Consider the following 27542-nt stretch of genomic DNA (forward strand, 5'->3'; position numbering starts at 1 on the left):
CCCACTGTGCTAGGGACCTGTTAGTGCTGATGCCTGTGCTCCTTGTGTGGAGCCTAACTGTTAGAATTTAGGAAACTAGACAATCAGATTGTAGATTGTGTGGACATTCTACAGGTGTTATACAGACACTTGCGTATCACCTGCACACTCCATACGTGGAGCCAGTACTAGCACCTTACCAACAACGTACAACACCATCACTGGTACCTTAAACGTTGTGTAACTAACATTATCTTTACAAATACTTCATGATACACTTACCACATCCATGCCAATGGTACGTTCCATTTTCATGACTTCCCTTGAGGTGGTTGTATGAGCCTCAAGGAAACTGATGGACACACCTGTGCTCCCACTAAGGTGCAGCCGTTCTTCTCTACAACCCTCCACCTGCCTGGACATTCCAAAAACCTGCAGCACCCGTAAGGGTCAACTGTGTATGGGTGCATGTGACTAAGGCTTCAAGGACACGATGGCTAGACTTCCAAAAAAACATTTTTAGAAAGGTTTCTCAAAGGAAATGTCCATCTGCGTGGGAGGTCTGTTTCTGCTCACCATGCAGCGTTCTTCCACTCTGCATTGCCTGTCAGTGTCACATTCACATTTGGGATGATTTGTGTCAAGAAAAAAGTCAAGTCTGACTGTATTTTCCTGCTCTTATAACAGCAGTAGAGATTTTTTTTCTCTTCATAAAGCCTGTCAATCTTTGTTGGTGCTATCATCAGCAAACAACTCCTCTTGACAGAATCTGGACACTTTTCTTCATCACCTCTCAGCTCGCCAGCCTGCTGTTATGTGTGTGGGTGGCCAAAGGTAGAGGTGTCAAAATGCAAATGTGTTCAGGTGTTGCAGCAGGAAAAAAAAACAGAGGTCTGCTTATGCCTCTGTGCCAGGTGGCAGTTAATTTGCTGCAGGCTCTGCTGGACTGACACCAAAATAAGAAAGTACACTAAAGTGGACCGCCTATGGCACTGGGCAAAGCCCGCCGTCTGGAAGGCAAAGGTCCCAGTATAATATCATCAAGGCTGTTTAGACAAAATGACTCAGGGCTTTAACTCCAAGCCACTCCAGTTTTCATTTAGCTATAGCCACACCATCTACTGCTGCTTGAATCTTATAATTAATATGAGAGATTTTATTTCTATCTAACTGTTTATATTGTTTTCTATATATATATTTTACCCAGATTACTGGCATTCATTTCTCTGTTTTCCTTTGTGTTTAGCCTTTACCTCTTTTTCCCCACTTTAGAATCTTTCCAGAGTTAATCTGTCCATCAGTTAGATGACTGAGCTGCTGGTGCATGTAGAATTGGTTAATGGATAGAGATATTTCTCCCTTTCCATCCAAAGGTTGTGAGCTCCCCTATCAAAGCAGCCTTTTGTTTTTTACTCTGGATTTTCTGCCTTCTGTCCTACTTGCATGTCTGTGTGTACACTCAGGCACTTTTTAAAAAATGAATTGATGTACCTCAGCTGTGATTGAAACCAAGGAAACCACTGCCACTGAATCTGTTTGTTGGAGCCATTGACTGTATATGAGACCTGGACTGAGTGACTTCCCCACCCCTCTTGCGTTCAAACACAGGAAGTGCCTGCTGGCTCCAAGAGCCAAAATCCCACAGACTTTCATTGAGAAATAAACAGCTGATACTTAGTCATTCTATTTGTCAGAATAACCATTATTGATATGATACCTTTATAACATGTTCTTACTAATCCAATTTTTTTAAATTGAATTTTATTTGTATTGGAAGTTATTCAAGTTATAGATGAAAGAATCAGGTGCCTCAATAAATGTACGCAATCCCACACTGAATGTTCCAAACATTTGATTGACAGATTCTCCCAAGCCCACTTTAAACTGGTAGGGATGTGGCCTTCCAAGAAGCTCACTTCCGATTGGTGAGAGTGGTTGCCATAGAAACATTGACCAACTCGGACCAATGACTGCTTACTGGCGATATCTGACTATATCTGACTTCAACATGGCGACGTCTGTTTTCCAAAAAAAAATGGTAAGGGAATTGACATTGCTGGAGCCAGAAGTCAGTTATTTTCTATGGGTGATGTCACCCCCATTCAGTCCAGTGCTCATATACAGTGGAGCTCCAAAGCTGGCAGAGATAGTGGCATTTCACAAACAGACATGATGTGTTTTTCTCTGTGTAGAGAGTTGGTCAGTTTGTTGCATTAAGACTAGAAATTTGTAAGAGAGGAGGGGTGTTCTGCACCTGCTGAAAAAAACTTCAAAGGTGTTTTCATTTAAACTTTATCAGTCATGATTTACGGAGTACATGATTTCATTTTTACTAAACAAGAAGCACTTGGACAGCTTCAAAAAAGCCTTTTTTTAAGTTGGCATTTCCACAGTGAAGATACTGTACACTGCTTTTAAATTCCAAGTACTGCTGCATAGAAACTGCAGCAAGCGCAGATGAATATATTTCCATTTAAATGGATGTGTTTTGGATGAAATCCCAGAAGATTTTCTTTTTTAATAATCTGAAAAGACGCTCCACATGTGGTTGCAGACCTCCTCATTGTGGGAAAGTTCTCCAGTAAAACTGAATTGAGCATTGCGACAAGCCTCACAGCACATCCGCTGTAGCAAAAAGTGTGTAGATTTTCATACTCATGGTTTCACAGAGTTGTTAACAGGTAACCGTGGGATGCTCTGACTTTAACGACTGTCTCCAGGAGTTTTTATCGAATATTGTGTGTGAACAAATCGATATGCTTCAAACTGTCAGGTTTTGTTTAGTCTCTTCCATCCATTCCTCTGTCGTCTAGGAGATGTCAAGAGTGTCAGCTTGGCTATGCTGGCTGGCAGACTGCAGATCACGGGAAAAAGAGGAATTGCTGCATTAGGGAAAGCAGTCACACATAAGGTTTAATGCTTAAAGGTGATTTAACAGCCTATGGAAATAATCGTATATGCATTTTGATAATGACCTATACCTGATGTAACAGTCTGCTGAACTCCCATCAGACTAGTACTTATCTCCATATTTCACTTCCTTTAGCAATAAATTAGCTTGCAGCAGCATCAGCATCCTCATGACGTCAAGGGGAAGCAGTTTCGCAGAATCATTTTCTGTTTTCCTTTGCCTTCATTCTCTAATCTCCAAAACGGTATGTGCAGTAAAAAATGCTTGTAGGTTCATTTGGTTCAAATTCTTTTTATACATTAACAAGATTTTTCCTGTTTTTCTCAATTCTTTAGCTGTCAAACAAAAGTTGACTGACCCAAACTTTTTTTTAAATTTCCTATCACTTTTCCTCCCATCTTTCTTCTTTCCTTCTCAGTGAATTTATATTTTAGTTTTATGGCGTTGCCTCTTTTGCCCATCACTGCAGTTCCTGTCTCTTCTTTGCTTGCTCCAGTGGTCTATCCTCATCCATGACCTTTCTCAGATGACAAGCCACAGATTGCACACAGACACACACTGAGGCCATTAGAAAGGCTCTGACTGTCAATGGCAGGATTGGATCCAGGGCGTTCAGGTCAACACACTTGCTGGTGTTAGCATTTGTCAGCTTGTGTGCGTGTGTGTGTGTCTGTGTGTTTTAGTAAGGGGTTAGCTGAATATTTTTGGGTATAACTGTGTTTTTATGTTTTCTTCAAAACAAGACAAGAAGTTGTTAATTCACAATCTATTGATTTTCCTCCATCTGTTTCAAAAAATATTTTTTCATAAATTAGAAATGCAAAGACAATTTTGTTAACTCCATCAGATTATTAAAAACCCTGTTTGATGTATGTTTGTGGGGGATTTTTTATTTCTCAATAAAAGATAAAGTTAGAAAAAAATGTGCTTTCAAAAAAGTGTGAAATTAATCCTTAAGGGTTCCCAGGGGTCTTTTAATTCTGATGATTCTGTCGTTTTTAAAAGAAATAAAATAAATAAATAAAAAACATATGTGTTTTTCATTAGATAAACATGGTGTTTGGGGTGTTTTTAACATGTTCTTGTTGCATTTTTCTGATAATGGAGAACATTTACAAAGGAAATGAAGCTTTAAGTATATCCCATTGTATTGCATGTCAGAGTAAATTCAGTTACAACATAAATCAGAACTTGTAGATTCTTGCAGGGCTATTATAATTATAGAATTCTTTCCTTTAGGGATGTCTGATGGAGTTGACATAAATAAAGGCATTTAGGTAAAAGTCCTGAGTGCCTTTCTTCTGATTAGAATTGTTCCTTCTTTACACCGTGTGGTGTTATTGTATTGTAGAAAAGGTGCTGAAAGTGTTTTATTTAAAGTAATGATGCAGTTTAATGCTGTCTCTGTGTGTTCAGTATTACCCAGATATGCCAATTTTTTCCAGTGAACCTGCAAGCTAAAGTACTAAAAACAGAAGCCTGTTTTTGTCCATAATGCAAAAATCTGAAAACACCGTGTGCTGGAGAACTCATAAACAGGCATCTCGTGCACAGAGGACACATGTCCTCATGTGCACTGCAAAAAATTCTTACCTCAGGAAGAAGAATGCTATTAACAAGAACTAGTTTTTTGGGAAAGTAAATTCTTGTCACTAATGCATGTTTACTCAAACTAAGATTATTTTGCTACTGAAAAACTTTCTAAATAGGACCATTTTTTCTTGCAATACAGAAAATAAGACATTTTTTCTTGAAACAAGTTTTTTTTTTTACTTTCTTAAGACTCAGTTTTATCTGTCAAAAACCGTTTTCTTGCATCCTGCTCAGACATCAAATTTACAGCCACCAGTGAAACAAAGCATTTGAAAACAGATTAAACTTTTCTTTATAAAGCATTATATCCTTGAAATGATCTGACAGCAAAGACATGCCTTCATAAATGCTTTGCATACTGTTTTTGTGCTCATTTGCCGAACAACATGTTTTTATGCAACAAGGAGCCATACATTCAAGTCAGTCTAGTTGCAGCTTTTTACACTCTTGCACGCTCTGCTCTGTGCAGAGAGTAGAGAGAGGGAGCTGGGCTAGGACGATATGTGAACTGACAGCTGACCCTTGCAGGGAGGAGAACAGGCCTCCCTGTCCTCAATCTCCTTGTGCATCTTTCTTCTGGAGCTTGTTGTTGGCCATCGGGTGGATTTGTGGTAGTAGTTGTTGCTTTGCTATTATGCATATATTTCTACCGCAGTGTTTCTAATTTTGTTTTGTCGATTAAAGCTGTAAAAATAAAGGTTTTTGCCATTTACCTTTGCAAAATTCTTTAAAGTCCCTCTCTGATCCTCTTTTGATCTATTTTCAAAGTGTTCCCTGCTGTCTTTTAATTATGATTATGCCATATTTAGATAATATCAAAACCTTCTATCGTTTTCTAAGACACAGTTTCTGCAGACTAACTGGAGTTCATCATAAATTCCCCTCTGAGTTGTGGGTGGGACTGTTGGAGCAAAGTCCACACTTTCCGTCATCCAACTATTTACACGCCTTTCCGCTGCCTTAAACCCTCCCCACAACCCCAGTTTAGCATTACAACAAAAATGGCGAGCAGTCTAGGAGCCATCCAGTCGTACAGTTTTGAGGCAGATTTTAAGCTCAGTCGAGGAAAACAAAACAAAGACGTGCACGGATCTCTTTGTGAAAGGACCTTTTGGCCCGCCGATTGTAGTTACTACGCCAAAAATAAGCTCTTCTTCATTTTTTGTCTGATTCACAGCGATTTGAGTGAAGAAATACTCAGACATGCAATTTTAATCTTAATTTTCTTTATAAATGTCCTCCATCATAAGAAAATACTACAAGAACATGTTAAAAACACAAAAAAACAAAAATTTTATTGGAGTGGGATTTCAAGAAAGGGTTAATGTTTAATGGAGTCATCCTATTTAATGTTTTTTAAATTTGGCTTTTATTTTCTATATCTATTTAAACTTTGTAAATCTTAGGTAAGAATCTAAAGTCCTAACTACTGGTCCTCCTTTAATTTCTTTTTAAATTCTAGGTGTTCAACACTTACTCCAATGAGGATTACGACCGCCGGAATGAGGAGGTGGATCCGGTGGCCTCGTCTGCCGAGTACGAGCTGGAGAAGAGGGTGGAGAAACTGGAGCTCTTCCCCGTGGAATTGGAGAAAGGTGGGAAAGAAAAAAAACCTAAATAGATTAGGTGGTGCTGTCATATCAGTTACACCCATGAGGCAGAATCACCCACTCAGGAAATCGCTCTTTTTATGATGAAAGGCTTTCCTCTTGGTATCACGGTTGTTTTGTTCATTTCTTTCTTTTTTTTATAGGCAGTTCACCGATAAAGCATGGAAAAGAGCAGTTTGTCTTGATTTCCCAGTATGCTGGCGTTTCTTACTCTTCTTGTGCTGTTGAGATATTTCCCATGTTGCAAATCAAAATTGCCAAGCACCTAAAATAGATAGAATTCCTCCTGCCGCTTGCTGTTATGTAATTCCAGCAGTTTGTGAATAATTAATGCAGAGCAGAATGGAAAATGAGAAGATCCTATCCAGGATATTTTCTATTTACGTGAAGGCCATCTAATATCTTAAAGGAGGATATCTCCTCTTCCCATGAAATAAATCCATCATGTTAGCATGCAGCTGCATTTTCTCGTAATTTTTTTGTTCTGATTTGCAGTTATTGGGGTCAAAACGGATCAAAAGGAGGCAAAAGTGACAGCCCCCATGTCCTCTAACTTCCTGTATTCTGTGTTTCTAGATGAAGAAGGCCTTGGGATCAGCATCATTGGCATGGGTGTGGGTGCTGACGCAGGCTTGGAGAAGCTTGGCATATTTGTCAAGACTGTCATTGAGGGGGGAGCTGCGGAGAGAGACGCCAGGTGAGAGTTGCTTTCTTAGAAAATGTCGTATACACAGGAAAAAAAAGTGCAATAAAACGTTCTCCTTCAGGTAAAAATGTCATTTTTTTCTCTGCCTGCCTGCTTCTTATGTGGCCTGTACACACACACAAACACACACACACACACACATGCTGTGTCCTGACAGATTTAACACCAGTGGTGTTGGATGAGACACAAGGGAAAACACTGGACTGCACGTGTCTCTCTATGTCTTGTGATATCAAATTGGAGTTTAAAGTGATCCATGTAAGAGTGTGAGTGCAGGACTTTTCCATTCCCTGTGTTTCCTTTTGTGTGGGTGGACTAGGGAGTGTGAACGGTGCAGAGTAAGCGCTGGGCTTCAGTTGGAAGATGTGACAGCTTCTCAGCAGGAAAGCTGAGGTCTCTGCCCCCTTTAACCGCACGCTTCCAGCTACTAGGTGTTTGTTTGTGTGGTTCAGGTTTCCCATAAACCCAGTTAAACACTGACAGGCAGCTCCATTTACTACAGTGGGACAGCGGTGAGCGTTTTAAAGATTCGGCAGGCCTCATGCACGTTCAGTGTGTTTCCTTCTGGGATGAACTTATTCCTTTAATAAAAGAGAAGAAAGATGAGTTAAAGCAAGGTTTTCCACACAAGCATTCAAAAAGGGAAAAATACGATAAAAAGGATAGCAGTTAGATAGAATTACTTCTACTACAGTAGGTTCAAAGCAAGTGGTTTGTATTCTTTGAGTATTTATATACTTAAATGTAGTTTATTTTGATTACAGTTACTTAAAACTAGTGTAATAAGTGAAAATGAATCATTTTAGAACAAATTTTTGCTTAAAAATGGAATATGATCTTAGTACAAGTTGGCCCATCATAATAAATCCCCATAAAATCGAAAATTAACACTTATTCTCAGAACATAAATCAATGTTTTTGTTTCCAAAGCTATGGCAATTTTTGGCAGCCTTACGTTTACTGAACTTTAAAATTTTTTTTTTTAAATTTAACCCAAAATGCCAGTGTCACTTTAGTTTTTGGAGTCCTAATTCAAGTTTTTCTATTGTCACGAGAATGGAGTTAAAGGGACTCCCTCTAGTAATAATTTCTTTATTTCTAGATCTGTCGTCCTTATGGGACTAGAAAATTCTGGACTGTCTGATTTAGAGAAAAGCTTGGAGAGGTGTAGAGCAAAGAGAAGGTGAAATGACTTGAAACCTTGGAAAATATTTTCTAAAAACAAGGTTTGAAATCTTTTAAGTTGAACTTAATTCTACTCTTCTAAATCCAACTGTTTACAGTGTATTTGGCGAAAGGTAGGACGTAAAATGCATTTCTCAAGGGGGCAACGGATAAAGTCAGAACGGATAATATGCCACTGCACACGTCCACGGGTCCCACAGGGGGCTGCCTTTCACTGTCAGGAGCACAGGAACCTGGACATGTGGAAGAACATCAATGTTTTTATGACATCTCTGGCACAAAAGAAGTCTGCATTGATTGAAAAGTCTAGCTGTAAATGAATATCCTTTTTCAACTTTATTAAGTTTTTAGCCCCAAAGTTACCTAACCTTAGTCTGACAACTAAACCATCAAAAATAATTAAAACTATACATTTTTATCTTGTTTTTTTGGGGGGCATTTTGTCTCTAATTTAGTATCTCTGTAAAGCCTTTCAGCCTCAATTCATGTCTGCACCCATAGAGTTAGTGATGTACATCTGTGGTCTTGCCTGCCTTATTTGCTTGAGAAGTTTTGCGCATTAATTCACCTCTAAAAGCTCATGCTCTCCACAGACAGAGGAGGGGTCATGTATATTTTCCTCATGCCATTACTTCTGCTGCCTGAGTTGGGCTTAATGGTCTGCTAACTCTCTCACTTCCTAGCAAGGAGATGGATGGCGTAGTCTGCTTTGGCTGTGTTTATGGTGTTCATTAAGTGATGGGAATGTGTGAGATTTTTTTTTTTGTTCTTTTGTAATGGTTCAGCTTTCATTGAAAAGATGCATAACCTGGTTGGACCCATTGACTGTATATAAGAACTGGACCGAGCGAGTGTGATAGAGAAGGACTTACTTTCATCTCCAGTAAAATTAAGTCAATTCAGTCGACATATATATTTGCAAAACAGATGGAGCCATGTTGAAACCAGACGTTGTCAGTAAGCAGTAATTTGTCCAAGTTGGGTAGATAGATAGATCTCTTTATGTCATTGTTACACGGATATAAAAATTAAAAGCTCCTCCTGGTCAGTGCAAGATTTATACCTTAAAAAAAAACATATTGCTAAAAATAATAAATATTACATAAAACTACGTAAAAAGGGCTTCAATATGTATTAAAATAGTTAAAAACCAGAGAAATAATAATAATAAAAAACTAATGTGAAGAAAACTTCCACAGTATCATAATTTATAAGAAGTGGTCCAGGTTTAATGTTTTTCTAGCCACGTTTAACTCGTTTATGGCAGGATGAAAACTGCCAATGCCTCTATGGCAACCACTATAACCAATCAGGAGCGAGCTTTTTGAAAGTCCACACCCATACTACTAAAAGCAGGCTAGACAAAATCTGTCAATCAAACGTTTTGAATGTGTGGGTGAGCAGGCGCCACACTTCTAGTAAGGCATCTGATTGGTCAGTTTATAACTTAAACAACTGGCACTTTAAAAAAATACCATGAAAAAAAATTGGATTAGCAAGAACATGTTAAAAGAAAGGTATCAGGGTAAAAATTGTTATTGTGATAAATAGAATGACTTGCTGTTATTTCTTTATTGCTAATCCAGGTGTTGCAGTCACTGGCTTCAGAGATTTTTGATCCACTTTATTTTTTTATTGTCGGAAATCTTAATTGGCTGATTTTATAAAAATCTGACAATAATAAACAAAAAGACATGTCCTCAAGCTTTATAATTTTGTTTACATACTGTATGAAGTGCTAGAACATGAAAAAAAGTTTTCAGACTAACATTCAAACTAAAATAAACAAAAACGTTTTCATTTTTCGTGTTATGAAAGAGTAATTTACATTTCACTTAAAATGGCTCTGAGTTTTGATGTTTCTCTCAGTTTTAACTATAAATATTCATAAAGAATGTTTCTTTTACACAGCTTGCGCTTCAGTGGTGAATACATTTTTCATCTGCGGTTCAATTTTAGGCCGGAAACTCATGTGACCTCCCATCATTTCCAGATCACAGGAGAAGCCCCGCCTGGGCTGCGGCCCGGAGGCAAAAGCTCACCACCTTGTCCTCATGAGCTTCTCCTTGGTTCCCTTTGAGTCTTGTCTGCTCTGTTTCTTGGTTGGCCAGCGGTCTGGAGCTAACATCAGGGACATTTGTGACAGAAAGAAACAACAGTCTGCAGTAATTCAGAAAATTATTTGAATTTGCATCACATCCCATGTTACTCCATGAGGTTTTACGTGACGCATCAGTGTAATTGTGGCATATTTGTTTCTCTGTTTTGTAGCCTGGACCCCCCCACCACCACTTTAATTTTTAAGATTTCCAGATCCAAGCTCACATGCGAACTACTTTGTCACTTTGTTTTTCGTTGGTGTTTAGGATCATGGTGAACGACCAGATTGTGGAGGTGGACGGAACCAGTTTGGTGGGAGTGACCCAGAGCTTTGCTGCGTCTGTCCTCAGAAACACATCAGGAGTGGTTCGGTGAGAAAAACGTCTGCGCAGGAAGTAGATTCTCAACATCTAATTTTTTTTAACATTTCAGAAACACAAAATCATCATCCTTTTTCTCCTCAAACCTCTCTTTTCAAGCAACTAGATTATTTATAGGTTTATGCCTTAAATTTCTAATTCAGGTTTTTTCAGTTATACATGAGCAAACTAAGTTTTCTTGTCAGGCTTTACCTCAAGTACCTATAGTACCAGTTCCTTAAAGTAAGGCAAGTTTATTTGTATAGCACAATTTCTACACAAAGTAATTCAAAGTGCTTCACAAAATAGATAAATGCCTTAAAAGTACAATACATAACAGTGCAAAGATTAAAAACATAAATTATCATTATAAAATTTCCTTTAAAAGAAAAGAAAGAGAAAAGAAAATACACTTCAGTTATATACATGGCTAAAGAGAAATGTTTTGAGCCTAGATTTGAACCTTAACACAGTAGAAACGCTGATTCCCCTTGTTTAGTCCGGACTCTGGGCGCCCGCAGGAGGCCGGTCCCTGAGGTCCTCAGAGTCCGAGATGGTTCATATGGGCCTAACATGTCAGAGATGTACTTTGGTGCAAGGCCATGGAGAGACTTGAAAACAAGCAGAGCTGCTTTAAAGTCTATTCTTTGAGCTACAGGAAGCCGTTGCAGAGACCTGAGCACAGGACTAATGTGATGGTACTTCCTGGTTCTAGTCAGGACTCGAGCAGCAGCGTTCTTGATGTACTGAAGCTGTTTTGGAACAATTCATGTTTTTGGCTTTTTTACTTTTATATTTAAAAACGAAAGACTATTCAGAGTCAGAAAACTGCCCTTTTAGCTGACCAAGATCTTCATTTAATGTTTTAATGTTCTCTAAAAGTGACGAGTTCAAATTTTTTATTCTTTTACAGTTTTTAAATGTCTTTTTTAGGGTTCAAATAAGACCGATAGTTCCTTTATGTTATATACATGCCTGAATCTTTGCAGTATACATTTTCAGTGATGGATCTATGAGGAGCAACCGATACTTCCAAACAAGTTTGTCTAGGTGTTCAAGGCTGCGAAGTGGTGTAGTGGTTAGCCCTCTTGTCGCACATTGAGAAGACACTGGCTGGGTTTTTTCTATGTGGAGTTTGCATATTGTCCCCGCGCATGCTTTGTTTTTTCCACAGGCACTCTGTATTTCTCCTGTAGTCCAAAAACGTGCTTCATAAGTTGATTTGTGCCTCTAAATTGTCCCTAGGCGTAAATGTGAGTGTGCCCCTGTGACAGACTGGGATAGGCTCCAGCAGCTCCGTGACCCCAAAAGGGATTCAGTAGTTTCTGGATAAGATGGTCTGGGTGTTCCACCTGTTTGACATAAACTGCATGTCTGTGATAATATAGAAACTCGGACATTAAGAAAAGGATGAAAACCTGTTGAGTTTTTTTCCCTTTCAGCAAAAGCTGATGTTCCAAAATTCTTTGCTGATTTGGTCAAAAATTGCCTCCAAAAAAAACGTACATTATATTTAAAAAATAAAAACTAATTACATTTTCAAAGAAACTTAACATCGCACAATCACTGATTTACAGTAATGTCCATTTTTTAGTTCTGGTTTTTAAGAAAACCCCAAAAATGTTACCCCTCTGTCTTTTTAAAAAAGGGTTAAATCCATGAATTTTAAGAAAACTGACATGAACTGGTGCTGCTGCTGCCAGGATGCAAAAGTGGTTGAAAGCAGCCCATTGAGCCCATGATAGTGTGACAAGCGGACAGATTCCTTGGGTGTTTGATAGCTGAGCAGCTTCTGTTGGCTCCAAGCATTTGGAAGCAGACAGTATACGCTCGCATGCTGTCACATTCAAAGTTCGGCAGTACAGCTTTAACTGTCCTTGGCAGCCTCTCACTATCCCAGCCTCCAATTTTTTATTTATTTTTTTACTCCTTTTCTGTTTAGTTTTAATTTTTCCTCCCTAATTTCTCATTCTCGTCTATACCTTTTCCATTTTTTTTATTTGGGTCAGATCTATGTTGGTTCAAACTCCTTGTAATTCCCCCTTTGTCTCCTTTTATGGTTTTATTAAATCATGCGGACACATTGATTACGGAGTTATCTCTCCGTTTTATTTCCGTAGGAGTGGAAAGATAAATGTTTGAGTAGAAATGTCTTGTTGGAAGACAGCTGGCAGTTATAAGCATGTAGAACAATGTCACCACAGTCTGCAGGTGTGGCCAATGCTGTTTGCTAAGCCAATATTGACAGTGGAAGGTTTCCACGCCAGGATGTGAACGTATGAGACGCGGCCTTGAACGGATACCATGTGTCACCTGCCTGCATATTTAACTGGTTTAAAGAGATTAATTATAGAAGTCCATGAAGTGTGGAGTTAATGATGGGCTGCATGTTGGTGTCACTTTTTTGGAATGGTTTAGTAGGTGGTGGTGACTCTGACTGCTCATCCCCCCCCCCATCATTTTCACTCTGTCAGTCTCCTTCCATCACTCACAGCACCTCCTCCTCTTCGGTAAATCCTTCCTCCACTCTGTCTGATCACCAGAGGTTTATGGCCAGCTGTCCCAGATTTGCAGTTTTAGCTATATTTAACCATGACTTTCAGCTGCTAACCATCCAGGCTTTTAATCAGGAGGCTCCCATCACCACTCTAATAAATTCAGGAACTGTTTATAAAGTAATCACAAAAAAATAAACAGGTAGATCTCCATCTTTTTGTGATGTCCATGGATTTTACTCTAAAGCTACGCTCAGACTGGCCTCGACAAACCCGCGTTCCAGAGGTCACTTCCAATAAAAAGTTTATGTAAATGGTCATTAATGCATATTTGGGGCTTCAAAACTCTCGCATTCACACATAGCAACGCAAGTTTCTGGACGTTTTTTGGTCTCTACGTACAAAAAACACGGCCACTGAAGGTTGAACATTTAACATTGAAGCTGTCCAACAGCTGAGCAAACAGACGAGAGCTGAAGGCCTCTTGTGTTGAATATATTTCACTTTCACAACAGGAGGTTATAAATCTTCTGGCACACAAGGTGTATATTTGAATAAACCCCTTTTGTAATTTAGACTACAGTACATTTATATGAACTGTATTTGTAACTGTTTTTTGTTGGACTGGACGGAAGTTAAAAGGAGGGAAGAAGAGAGAGGGTTGTTAGAGAGAGGGTGATTATAGAAGGGGGGGGGGGGGGTAAAATTATAAAGCATCATAAAGCAACAAGTTGCTGGCCGTTTATAATTATCACTGTTAGGTGTAGATGTATAATAAATCCAAAAGGGGCGGGGCCTATCCAAACACACACTCAACTGTTAGAAACATACCTGTTGGTTCAAACTATCTTCATATATAAACATGTCAAAATGGACACAAATTAACTACCGTTCACACGTGCACACTTCCTCATTCAGACTAACACACCTGGTTCAACTTTGACCAACCAGGGACTGGGATTTGGTAGTGCCGTATGGTGGCGTCCACAATATTTAAGCAAGTGCCAACTGTCTGAAAATTGATCATGAAGGAGAAATGATTTACTGCGGTTTGTGCCCGGCCGCAATGATATGACACCAAGTCTTTCATATATCAGAATAGAGCTGTAAAAGAAAAGGCCTGGAGCAAGATTTGCAAGATTTGCACCGCTTCAACATTTCGCACCAAGCTCTTCCAACTGTAGGTGGAGGACATGAGCTAATAAAGAGTAGCAAAAAAAAAAAAGAAGATGCGACCTCCCTGCTTGTCCAGTGTGAACGCCATGATGCAGATTGAAGAGCCTGCGTTTAGCGCATTCTTGAACTTACACCAGTTCAACAGTTCTACCAGCTGTCCCCATGTTTTCACCCATGCTCTTCACCTCTGCTTCCAGCTCTCTGCGCCACGTGTTTCTAGATCTCCCCCTTTGTCTTTTTCCTTGGGGATTCCATGTCAGTGCCTTGTAGTGCTGGATGCAGGTTTTCTTAGGGTGTGGCCAATCCATCGCCATCGTCTTTTGGAGACGTCTTCTTCAACTGGTTGCTGCTTCATCCTCTCCCATAACTCTTGGTTGCTGATGATGTTGGGCCAGCGCACCCCCAGGATTCTTCTGAGACAGGTGTTGATGAAGGTCTGGAGTTTCTTCATCCGCTTACCAGTAGTCCTCCATGTCTCAGCACCATAGAGTAGAATGGGTTTTACCATGGTGTTAAAGATCCTAGTCTTGACCTTGAGAGTCAGATCTGCTGCTGCCAATATATTCTTTAGCTGATAGACTAACTCTTGCCTTACCCATGCATACTTTTTTTTTTTTTTAATTTTTTTTTTACTTTTTTGGTGTTGGATCGGACGGAAAAGGAAAGAAGGGAAGAAGAGAGAGAGATGTTAGAGAGGGGGGGGGGGGGGGGTGTAGTGAGAGGGGGGGGGGTAAGACCATGAAGCAGCATTGAGCAGACAGGTTTACTGGTTGTTTATCATTACGGTACGGTTCAAATGTAGTACAAAAAGGGCGGGGCCTGTCCGCACACACTCAAATGTTATCAACACACCTGCTGGCTGCAAAAAATGTTCACATGTCAACATGTACACAAAACAGATAGTGTTCACGAATGCATACCTATGCCTTTAAACCAACTAGTGTGAAATCTTTCATTCATTCAATCATGCAAACTATTAGTGCAAAGGTGAGCTAACACCTGTGCTCAGGTGAGTGTTTATGTTCTTCTAAAATGGATGGTGGAATGTGAAAAGAAGGAGGAGGAGCGCCCAGCCACCCCCACACCCAGACCCCCGCCGCAGCAGCAGCGGCAGCCGGAATTCCCCCAACGCCACACGGGAACAGGCAGGGAACAACCGCCCCCCGGGCGACCAAGACCGCCACCCAGGCCAGGGCCAGCAGGACCGCCGCGAGGCCCCCAGAGCCAGAGAGCAGGGAGGCGCGGAGGGAAAGAGAGCGCCGCCCCAGCCCAGCCAGGAAAGCAGCCCCCCCGCTGCGCCGGAAGAGCCCAACGCAGGGCCCCACCGGAGAAGGACGCCCACAGCCCCAGACGAGCACCCCACCACCACCCAGGAGTTCCGGGCATCCCCCCGCCCCAACCCCAGGTACGAGCCAGGACCCCCCAAGGGAGACCCGCTCCGCACTCCAGGCAGCCACCCACCCGGCCAACGGTTGGTCCAGGGAGGAGCAATGCAGGGGCCCGCTGCCCCCGCCCAGAAGGGGGGAACCCCGGGGAAAAAAGGGTGGCCCAAAAGTTGCGTTGTAAATATGGCCCGACCAGGCTCGGCCACTGTTGGAAGTTTGGCGGGGCCCAGCGCTCAGGGGCAAGGACCAGGACCCACCGCCCAGGGACACGAACACCCCCGGCTCAGGTGTAATGTGAACCCCCCCACCGTGCGGAGAGAGTACCGCCGGGCCCAGGGAGCCGGCACCCAGGGGACACGGCCGCCGTCGCCAAGGGGCCCGCACCCCCCCACCAGGGAAGGGGTAGGGGACAGATGGAGCCAGGTCCCACCTTCCTTGCAAAATGTGTGTGCGTGTATGTGTGTTTGAGGGTGTGTGTGTGTGCATGTGTGTGTGTTTATGTTGGAATGTATATATTGAAGGGGGAGGGGTGTGTGTACTAAGGGGGGTGCAGTTAAAATTGGCGAGTAGGGCACTAAGGGGACATCTCCTGATTACTCACAGTGATGTCCCCTCACCCTCCCCACCAAGGGGCCCTAAATGTCTAAGGTGCGGTTAAAATTGGCGGGTAGGGTGCCAGGAGGACATCTGCTGCTTGCTTGCTTGCAGTGATGTCCAAGCCCCCCCCCTACCAAGGACCCTACATGTCTAAGGTGCAAATAAAACCGAAAGAGGGGGGGCCCACTCCTAAAACCGAAAGAGGGGGGGCCCACTCCATACGGCAACCATAGGAATGGGGCCACTGCCAAGAAGCTCCCCCCCAAGGCGCATCGCAGGCTAGACCCCCCACCCCCTCACCCTAATATGAGGTTATATGAGGAAGGGGGTAAGTTGGGGACAGCTGGTAGACTGTCCCCTGGTGTTCAAACAGCTGTCCCCCAGCCCCCCCCCCAGCAAAGGGGCCAGGGCCACCCAGCCCAGGGGCCCCACCCCCGGAGGCGCCGACACCCCAGGCCCGGCACCACCCGCGCCACACAGAGAGAGAGGAGCCAGAAAGCGTCGCCCCCCCCCGGAGCAAGCCCAGGCCCCCACCCCCAGACGCCGGCCCTAGAAGAGCTCTGGTCAGGCCTTGACGGGGCCGAGTAGGCCAACCGGCCGAGGCAACCACTGATTGCCTCAGCGGAGACCCCGACCCGTCAGCCCCCCCGACCCGTACCAATAATGGGCCCCCCCTCCCCCCCAGAACGCCCCCCCACAGGACAGGGCCGACAAGCCCCCCACCCCACCCCACCCCAGACCGATGCATACTTTTATGTCCGCGTCAGTTCCTCCTAGCTTGAGAAAGGGGAGGTTTTCTACCTCTTCCAGCGCCTCGCCGTCCACCCTGATTGGAGCATTGTTTGCTACGTTCATCGTGAGGACCTTGGTCATGACTCGATTAATGTTGAGCCCCAGCTGTGAGGACGTTGCTGCAGCTGTTAATGTCTTATCATGAAGATTCTAACTTTTCCAACCAAAAAAAATATCTAATTAAAGCCGCAAGCGGCGTTGTATGGCCCGCAGACGCAACCCGCCTTCCACGCCCAACTCTACGCACCACCGTCCTCACCGCCCACACTGATAAAGGCTAGTCAAAATTTCTCAAAATGCTGATTATGCAAACTATGCCAGCTATGCTAAGGTGGCTAAAAGTGCTAGCATTGCGATCAGCATCATCAACTGACTCCAAAAAAACACATTACCTAAAATGCTAATTATGCTAACTATGCTAGCTATGCTAATGTGGCTAAAAGTGCTAGCATAGCGATCAGCATCATTGACTGACTCAGAAAAACACATTCCTCCATTGGTGAGAGCTACATGTCATAAGTTGATTAAAAAACCCACTTTTTCCAAAATAGCGGCTTTTCTGTTGATTTTATCTCCATAGCAACCATTTTATGTTTTGTTCCCCTCTGGAGGACGAACCGATTGACGTCAGTTTCGGACAAATCGGTAAAAGTAAACTTTTTGTTGTCCTTAGCAACAGTGGTTTTATGGTAACCACGCCCACATTCCTTATATATCCATATCCAGTGGTTTTCAATGTATTCAGTTTCAGGCATTAATGCATGCATTCAATTTTCACTGTATTGTATTGAAATGCATGGGAGTTTTAACAGTGCGCCACTTTGCTAGCTCGCCACGCGCACGCCGTTTAAAATCTACAACTTCTAATTCCAACATTTTTTCCACAGTAGCCTGCCATTGATGCCCAAAAAGTTTCGAGACAATCGATGAAAATTCCAACGACAAGTTTACGTTTGAATCTGGTGGTAAAGGTGTTTTTTATAGAAAATTCAAGATGGCCGCCTTTTCCCGAGGTCAAAGGTCGACGAAACTCCAGAGGTGATTGTAGACTTACGCTAGGGACATGCGCGTCAAATTTCGTGAAAATCGCTCGAAAAAAAGTTTATTTTTCCATATTGTGTAAAAACGCGAAAAACTCAAAATGGCAGATTTCGGCACAAAATGGCCGCCAAATCGTAGGTCGTGTTGCCATCACGTAATGATTTCAAAACTTTCTTTGGATATACCCGACAAAGTTATCTGGGTTTCGTTAGCTGATTCTTAAAAATAAAATCCGAAAAAAATCTTTTTTTGCCGAGTCAGCACTTTTTTTTGCGATAGTTTTTTGTTTACCACGGCCACATTCCTTTATCGATTTTGTCGTATGTGACATCGTTTTGTTCAGTGTGGGCCAGGGTATCGCATATTTCAGTTTCAGGCTATTCTGATAAAATATGTGCGAGCTAGCTAAAATGGCGACGGTTGCGAATTCGCCACGCGCACACGTTTCAAATTTTACAACTTCTAATTCCAACATTTTGTCCACAGTAGCTTGCCATTGATGCCCGAGAAATTTCAAAAAGATCGATAAAAATCCCTAGGACGAGTTTTCGTTTGTATCCGTTACTAAAGGTGCTTTTTTATGAAAATTCAAGATGGCCGGCCCTTCCCAAGGTCAAAGGTCAACGATACTTCTTTGGTTATTGTAGAATCAAGGTCGTGGCATGTGTGTCCGATTTCGTGAAAATCGCTTGAACAAAAGTGTCGTTTTCCCATGTTGTGAAAAAACACGAAAATCGCCATTTCTCTGAGTTCGCCACAAAATGGCCGCCAAGCCGTAGGTCGTGTGGCCATCCCATAATGATTTTATAACTTCTTTGGGATATCTCCAACACGCGTGTTTTGGTTTTGTAACTGTATTTCAAAATATTTTTTTTTGGCCCCATAAGCGATTTTCGGCCCATTCATTTTTTTTACGGGAACGCTCGCCGTGATGTCATCGTCGTGGGGGGGGTGACGTTCTCTTTGCCGAAAATTCATTTTCAATTTATCCCAGGTGTGTTCCAATTTTGGTGAGTTTTCGGGTATGTGGCGGGGGTCAAATTTGAGCTCAAAGGCGCGATAAGAAAGCGGAATAATAATAATAATTAAAGCCGCAAGCGGCGTTGTATGGCCCGCAGACGCAACCCGCCTTCCACGCCTAACTCTACGCACCACCGCCGCCCCCACCTACCTCACCGACCACCAATTAAAAGCTAGTCAAGGCTGGATTTGCTAATAATGCTAACTATGCTAACTATGCTAATGTGGCTAAAAGTGCTAGTATTGCGATCAGCATCATCAACTGACTCAGAAAAACACATTACCTAAAATGCTAATTATGCTAACTATGCTAGCTATGCTTATGTGGCTAAAATTGCTAGCATAGCGATCAGCATCAACTGACTCAGAAAAACACATTACCTAAAATGCTAATTATGCTAACTATGCAAGTTATGCTAACATAGCTAAAAGTGCTAGCATAGCGATAAGCATTATCAACTGACTCAGAAAAACACATTCCTCCATTGCTGAGACCTATATGTCATAAGTTGATAAAAAACCCACTTTTTCCAAAATGGCGGCTTTTCTGTTGATTTTATCTCCATAGCAACCATTTTATGTTTTGGTCCCCTTGAGAAGACGAACAGATTGACGTCAGTTTCGGACAAATCGGTAAAAGTAAAATTTTTGTTGTCCTTAGCAACAGGGGTTTTATGCTAACCACGCCCACATTCCTTATATGTCCATATCCAGTGTTTTTCAATGTATTCAGTTTCAGGCATTTATGCATGCATTCAATTTTCACTGTATTGTATTGAAATGCATGGGAGTTATAACAGTGCGCCACTTTGCTAGCTCGCCACGCGCACGGCGTTCAAAATCTACAACTTCTAATTCCAACATTTTTTCCACAGTAGCTTGCCATTGATGCCCAAAAAGTTTTGAGACAATCGATGAAAATTCCAACGACAAGTTTACGTTTGAATCTGGTGGTAAAGGTGTTTTTTATAGAAAATTCAAGATGGCCGCCTTTTCTCGAGGTCAAAGGTCGACGAAACTCCAGAGGTGATTGTAAACTTACGCTACGGACATGCGCGTCAAATTTCGTGAAAATCGCTCGAAAAAAAGTTCATTTTTCCATATTCTGTAAAAACGCGAAAAACTCAAAACGGCAGATTTTGGCACAAAATGGCCGCCAAACTGTAGGTCGGGTCGCCATCACGTAATGATTTTAAAACTTTGTTTGGATATACCCGACAAAGTTATCTGGGTTTCGTTAGCCAATTCTTAAAAAAAAAATCAGAAATTTTTTTTTTTAGCCGAGTCAGCACTTTTTTTTGCGATCGTTTTTTGATTACCACGGCCACATTCCTTTATCGATTTTGTCGTATGTGACATCATTTTGTTCAGTGTGGGCCAGGGAATCGCATATTTCAGTTTCAGGCTATTCCGATATAATATGAGCAAGCTAGCTAAAATGGCGACAGTTGCGAATTCGCCACGCGCACGCGTTTCAAATTCTACAACTTCTAATTCCAACATTTTGTCCACAGTAGCTTGCCATTGATGCCCGAGAAGTTTCAAAAAGATCGATAAAAATCCCTAGGACGAGTTTTCGTTTGTATCCGTTACTAAAGGTGCTTTTTTATGAAAATTCAAGATGGCCGCCGCTTCCCAAGGTCAAAGGTCAACAAAACTTTTTTGGCAGTTGTAGAATCGTGTTTGTGGCACGTGTATGTAATTTCGTGAAAATCGCTTGAACAAAAGTGTCGTTTTCCCATATTGTGAAAAAACACGAAAATCGCCATTTCTCTGAGTTCGCCACAAAATGGCCGCCAAGCCGTAGGTCGTGTGGCCATCCCATAATGATTTCATAACGTCTTTGGGATATCTTCAACACGTGTGTTTAGGTTTCATAAGTCTATTTTGAAATATTTTTTTTTGGCCCCATAAACAAATTTCGGCCCATTCATTTTTTTGACGGGATCGCTCGCCGTGATGTCATCATCGTGGGGGGGGTGACGTTCTCTTTGCCGAAAATTCATTTTCAATTTATCCTAGGTGTGTGCCAATTTTGGTGAGTTTTCGGGTATGTGGCGGGGGTCAAATTTTCACTCAAAGTGGAAGAAAGAAAGAAGAAGAATACAAATAATGAAACGAAGCAGAAACAATATAGAAGTTTTTGCAGTCAGGTGGCCTATGTATTTCAATGCGGCCTGTCTTTTACTATAGGCTGGGCATGTCTTCTGGGCTTTAAACCCGTCTTTTGAGGGCTTTTTTGGGCTTTTTGGGGTTTTTGTCATCATTTTTGCGACTACAATTTTGTCGTTTGTGCGGAGGTGTTGTGCGTGTGTGTGTCTATTTTTGTTGCGTTACACAATTGTCGTGTCGTTGTGTGCTTTGGGCGACTTTTGACCCCATTTTTTGGCGTTTTGACGCGTTTTTTTGACGTTTTGGACTTTTTGAGTGTTCGACCCTCGTACCAGTTACAATATGGTCCTTGCAGTCTATGACTGCTGCGGGCCATAATAATGAAACAAAGCAGAAACAATATAGAAGTTTTTGCGGTTAGGATTTCCTATGTATTTCAATGCGGCCTGTCTTTTACTATAGGCTGGGCATGTCTTTTTGGCTTTAAACCCGTTCTTTGAGGGCTTTTTGGGGCTTTTTTGTGTTTTTGTCGTCATTTTTGCGACTACAAATTTGTCGTTTGTGTGGGGGTGTTGTGCGTGTGTGTGTGTATTTTTGTTGCGTTACACAATTGTCGTCTCGTTGTGTGCTTTGGGCGACTTTTGACCCCATTTTTTGGCGTTTTGACGCGTTTTTTTGACGTTTTGGACTTTTTGAGTGTTCGACCCTCGTACCAGTTACAATATGGTCCTTGCAGTCTATGACTGCTGCGGGCCATAATAATGTTGGAAAGTTATTTAATAAAAAAAATACACTCTGAGTTTCCAGTGTTTGTTCATGTAGCCACACTGAACAATGTTATGTTTAACTATTCAGAGTTTGTAAAAAAATGATAATAATAAAATGCAGCAACCGTTGTACCAAGTAACATGTTTTTTTCAGGAAGGACTGCAGCTCTAGTTTGAGTCATCTATAAGGGGACTAGATGTGATTTAGCCCCGAGCAAAGATATTCCCCTTCAAATGCATCAGTTATTTCTGCTTGAGTCATCTTAACCAAATACTAAGAAAATGCAGCTTTTTGCCTCTCATTTATTAAAGTTTTTAAACACTAATTTGATGCTGCCTCCTCACGCAGTTGTGAGCTTGATGACTTACAAAAGATGACTATGGAGAGATTTGTGTCCCTCCATGGTAAAGACTACAGTAACTATGAGACTGTCATAGTCAGCCCCTGCTTGTTAAAAAACCCACTGAAATAAAATTGTGTTTTTGGTGTTTTTTTAACCTGTCCTTGTGACATTTTTCTGGTTATGGCGGACATATTTAAAGAAAATGAAACTCAAAATTGCTTTTCTGAATATGTCTTTATTCAAATAATAAAAAAGAAACACTGGAAATGCTTTTTACAGTAGATCAAAAGATGATTGGAGTGGGACTTTAAAGGTTACAAAATGTCAGATAAAACAGAGAAATTGTCTTTTGGTGCATCTAATTGAATCCAACTTGAACTTTAAGTATGGGTGAAGGATGTTGTCTCTGTATAACTTTAAAACATGACTGCACATGGTTAAGCAGACGCATCTGCTCCCACCCTCAAAGCCCTGTCAGCTTGGTGCTACTCAACGTCAAAGACAGGCAATCTGTGACTGCAGGATCATTTTCTGCATCCTTGCATTAGAAGTTTATGTCACTAATCTCTCAGAATTGCAGGATTTCATCTTGTCACAGTTTTGCGTACTATGTTAGAACCATGTCTGCTCTAGTTGGAGCCAGTGGCATAAATCAGGGCTGAAGGCTTCGGCAGTTTCGCTGATCCAGCCCCCCATGTGGCTGTCTTGGTTTGAAACAGTCTCCCGTTGCGTGAGAAGAAAGTCTGTTTCCAGGTCAGCAACTCCTCTGACCTCCTTGCTTTCTGTCCATAGGCTTGTTCTGGTGAAGCACCTCACTTACCCTCTCCATCCTCTGTTTGTTTTTTTAACTCTCCCTCTGTGAGGTGCTCCTCAGTTGTTCCTTCACATGTGGATCAAGTACTGCTCTCTGCTGTTGCAAAAGCCATTTTTCTTCTCGGCCTTTATAAAAACATGAAAGAGCTCAGCGAAAAATGAATTCACTTAATTAGCTTGTATCTTAATGCCTTTTTCATTCTTTTTTCTTTGTCCTCCTCTCATTGTGGAGCAAAGAAATACAGAAAACAGGACTACCGGTATTTCTGATGAACAGAGCTGGGGCTCTGATGAACAAATTTCATTGACTGTGTCTGAGAACTGGAAAAAGTGAAATCACCCCTCTAAAAATGGTTTACTTGTGGTTCCAACCAAATGAAGTCAATTCAGTTGCCATTTTTCTGGGATATGGACACCGCCATGTTGGAGCTCGAAATCGTTAGTAAGCAGTGGTCCAAATCGCTCTGAGTCAACATTTCAATGGCAACCACTCTAACCAATCAGGAATGAGTTTGTATGAAAGCCACGCCCCTGCTATTTGAAAGCAGGCAATGCGAAGTCTGTCAATTAAACCTTTTAAACGTTTGACGGGAAACCACCTAATAAGGCATCTGATTGGTCAGTTTATAACATAAACTACTGAAATAAAATTGTGAAAAAAAGAGGATTTGCAAGAACATGTTTAAAAAGGTAAGCAGATCAGGAATGGTTATTCTGACCAATAGAATGTCTGATTGATGGCTGTTTATTTCTTTATAGAAGTCTATGGGATTTTGGCTTCTTGGAGCCAGCGGGTACTTCCTGTTTGAAACACGAGGGTGGAGGAGTCCCTCAGTCCAACTCCCATGTAGTATCAATAAAGTGTCACATTGAAAAAAATCATATAGATAGTAAATTTGAAATTGTTCTAGTTTTAACGTCTTTTAAATATGTGATTATTGGCATTTATCTTACAACAAGATCCCGTTATGGTAAAGTTCTCAGTAAAACATAGTTATGACTAATTCCAGGACAAATGTAACTCTTAATGAAAACTAATCACCTTATGTCCTGTCCTATTCATAAATGTGACATCTTTTGTTCCTGAGTGTAACTCCAGTAATGAATGATCAGTCGCTTGAAGGCCTAGCTTGAGGTTTTCTCGGTCTTGTCCTCTGCCAGGCTGATGGCAGCCTGCCTGACCTTTCCTCATTATGATGCATGTGCAGTCTCCCAGCCCTGCTGTGATACGTCAGCAAATATCACTTTGATTACTGTGTGGCTCTAGATCTCTGTGACTCTCTGTGTTTGGTGGCTGTCTTTGTGCACTATTGTCCTCTTAATATCAGACGTTCAAATTATCCGAGCAGCCTAAAGATAATTTGGGCAAACTTTGTTTTTAATAAAACATTACGTCAACATGGATTTATTTCTACATTTATATCTTTTTTCTAAAAGTCTACTTTGAATTACTAAGTCCTCTAAAAGCTTTTCCACTTTTTATTTGTGCTGAGTGTGTTATGATGCAAACCAAATCCCTTTTTATTTTAGCATTTTAGTTTGGTTGAAATAATCCATTAACAGCCTCTCATGATGCATTTTTTCAGATGACCTTTCCTTGTTAAGGAAGAATCCTTGTTGCAGGTTCGTGATTGGCCGAGAGCGTCCAGGTCAGCAGAGTGAGGTGGCCACGCTCATCCAGCAGACCTTGGAGCAGGAGAGAAGACAGAGGGAGCTGCTGGAGCAACAGTACGCCCAATATGATGCTGACGATGACGAGGTAATAATAAGCGCCCAGTGCTGCAGTCTTAAATGCACCTTCATCTTCTGTCACATTTCTTATGGAGGGGCGAAAAAAACAAACAGTTTTTGCTGATTAATGTAAATCAGCACTCCTCTTATGACAGCTGACTGGAAGTTAACTCCATAAAACTGAGTGACAAGCGGGCTAATACAAACGCTATCTCTCACAGCCACATTAAGAGGATGCCGTAAAAGCTGATCACTCAGCATTTCCTTCTCTGACTGTGCTGCTTTACTTACAGCGGCTTTAATCCAACAAGCACCGCTTCAAAGCCCTGCAACACATGCTATCTCCACACTGTGCTGAGACACATCTTTGCAGTCATTTGCATGGACTGGAAAATGTCATTTAGTTGGATTTAGCCTCATTCAGGCTTCCATTCGCTTTGTTTTTGTTTGTGCTCCCAAGATGGTGTTTTTCCTTCTGTTAGCTAGTAAACTGAAAGGGTTTTCTGCAGGTCTTCATGAAGGAATTATGCATCCTCAGGTCTTAGTAAATCCCTAAAAAATGTCTTAACAAAGTGCTTGTCATTGGCAGAAAACTAAAAATAAATCCTTATTCACTTGTTTTTTTTTTCTGTAATAATTTATGATCTCTGGTTTTTAATTTCAATCAACAGGGTAGTGCAAATAGTAACTCAATAAATCACTGATAACTATTACCTTCCTGTAAAAATAGACCTCAGATCTGACTGTAAAGTCCTGAAGCATGTTTGAAATCCCTGAGAAACGCTGAGAGGATAAACTCTGACAAAAGCATAAAAAGCTGCACGGGACAGTGAAAAGAGTTCATCCATATTAATATCTTCATAAATATTCCATAGAGTCTTCATTGTGGCTCTTTGTTATTTCTCACGGCTTGATGTGACAGAAAATCCCAGGAGGGAAGAGGACTTTCTCACCTAACAAAAGGCATTGGTCGGGCTCATCTGGCTGCTTGACTGTGAATTGGAGAAAACACATTCACGCCCATCTGTCTATAGTCAAACTCAAGCACATGGGGAGCTGATAAAAAGCCCTGTTAAAGCCTAAATAAGTCAATATTTAAAGACACACTCCCACAAAATTGGTTTGTTTTGGTGTTTTGAACATGTTATTGTAGCAAAAGGACACATAAAAGAAAATTAATCTCTAATGTGCATTTCTGAATATTGCTTTATTCAAATCGTTGTGAATCAGGAGCAGATGCAAAAATGCTGTTTGGAAAAAAAGCTTCTTTGTGAGTTAAAAATGTTGCTGGGAGGGCCACAAGCTTCCTGCTCCGCTCCATTCTGATACACCCACTTGCAGACAAATAGATCCATGGACGTCTTTGTTTTCCTCGTCTGAGCTGGCGTCTGACTGAAAACTGTACAGCTGGATAGCTCCAACATTGCTCGCCATTTTTGGTGCACCTCTAATTTTAAGTTGGGGTTGTGAGGGGCTGTTAGCCAGTGAGAGAACGCGTAAACAGATGGATAATGGGAAGTGGGGGCAGCCTTACTCCACGGCAATGGTTCCGCCCACACTGCTGCCGCTCTCCCGAAACTATGTCCTAGAAAACGACACCGTACTTTTTTAAAATTAGGCTAAAAATGACCACTGGGAACACTTTTAGAATGGATCTAATGATGATGGCAGTGGGGCTTTAAATAGGCTGTACGTAGAATCAATGGTGCCATTTTATCATATTGTTACTTCTAGTTATGTTTATAAAGGATTCATACAGTGTAGTAAATATTGTTTTATTGTGAAAAAATATTTCAACATTTAATAAAGCCCAGGAAGTGATGTGATTTTTAAAAATAATTTGAATAAAAATGTAGTCAAAGTTAATTAAAACATTTCACCTGAGAGTAATAATTTGGGCTTACCAAAACACTTTTGAATAAAATATTGTCTGTCTTGCATTAGATTAAATTGATGTGAGGCATAAGTTATAAAGTTTTCATTTTTTTCTCTGGTCTTCATTTAAAGCGAAGTTTCAATAAAGTTCATTTGCAGGATTTCATCAGCAAGATGTCATTGATAAAACTGTTAAAATATAAAAGAAAACTAAACCTGAAAAAATAAAAGATTAAACTGAATGAACTTAATGGTTTATAAAGCCTCTAAATGTGCCGTTAAGTCAATAAAATCCAACTTTACAACAACAACAATTCTTTTGTTCATAAACATCTTAACTCAAACACAATCAAAGTAAAACTTCCTCCTTTGACAATCAGACATTCATGGTACAGACGGTCACACGCTGAGCCTCCTCTAAAAGGAACATCATTCCTCCTAAAATTCTCCTTTCCTTTCCCTATGATCTATGTTGCTGCTGAAATTGGTGCTTTACTACCACGTTGATCTGTAACTCCTCCCTTAATGGGACCTCAAAGTAGGATAGACCTCAAAGTAGGAGAGCGATACCATGGCAACAAGCAGGCCTATTATGGAAAGGGGACCATGTGTGTGGGCCACCCATGCAAACAAATCAGGTCCAAGCAGTGTTATGGGAGAGATGGATGAAAGGGAATTCAGGCAGAGCAATGAGGATGTAGGCCAACATAATAAGAGTGGAGATGGAACCAGAGATGGGAATGTGCATCGGAGATGAAGTCAGGAAATGCATGTCGCATTTCCTGACTTCATGACAACAGGATTTGTCATGCATGACAACAGGATTTTAAAAGTCATGTTCTATGAAAATATCATTTGGTTTGTGATATTTTGAATTTGAAGTTGACATAGATTATTTTCCAATCCTTAACTTTCTGAATTTACAGGCTTTTATTTTGAAACAAACCACTT

The 27542-nt window shown here is 41.2% G+C and overlaps 1 protein-coding gene across 6 annotated transcripts in view; it reads left to right on the plus strand.

Moving 5' to 3' along the window:
* ppp1r9a (protein phosphatase 1 regulatory subunit 9A) overlaps positions 1-27542 on the plus strand; it is a 64202-nt gene that overhangs the window by 18694 nt on the left and 17966 nt on the right. For all 6 annotated transcript variants that reach the window (XM_020707104.1, XM_011480837.3, XM_011480838.3 and 3 more), the window contains exons 3-6: positions 5946-6078; positions 6670-6790; positions 10351-10455; positions 24609-24744. In XM_020707104.1, coding sequence (XP_020562763.1) covers positions 5946-6078; positions 6670-6790; positions 10351-10455; positions 24609-24744 — 495 coding nt within the window. The remainder of the gene's footprint in view (positions 1-5945; positions 6079-6669; positions 6791-10350; positions 10456-24608; positions 24745-27542) is intronic.

The sequence above is a fragment of the Oryzias latipes genome, chromosome 11, assembly GCF_002234675.1.
Source record: "Oryzias latipes chromosome 11, ASM223467v1".
In the NCBI taxonomy this organism is placed as follows: domain Eukaryota; kingdom Metazoa; phylum Chordata; class Actinopteri; order Beloniformes; family Adrianichthyidae; genus Oryzias; species Oryzias latipes.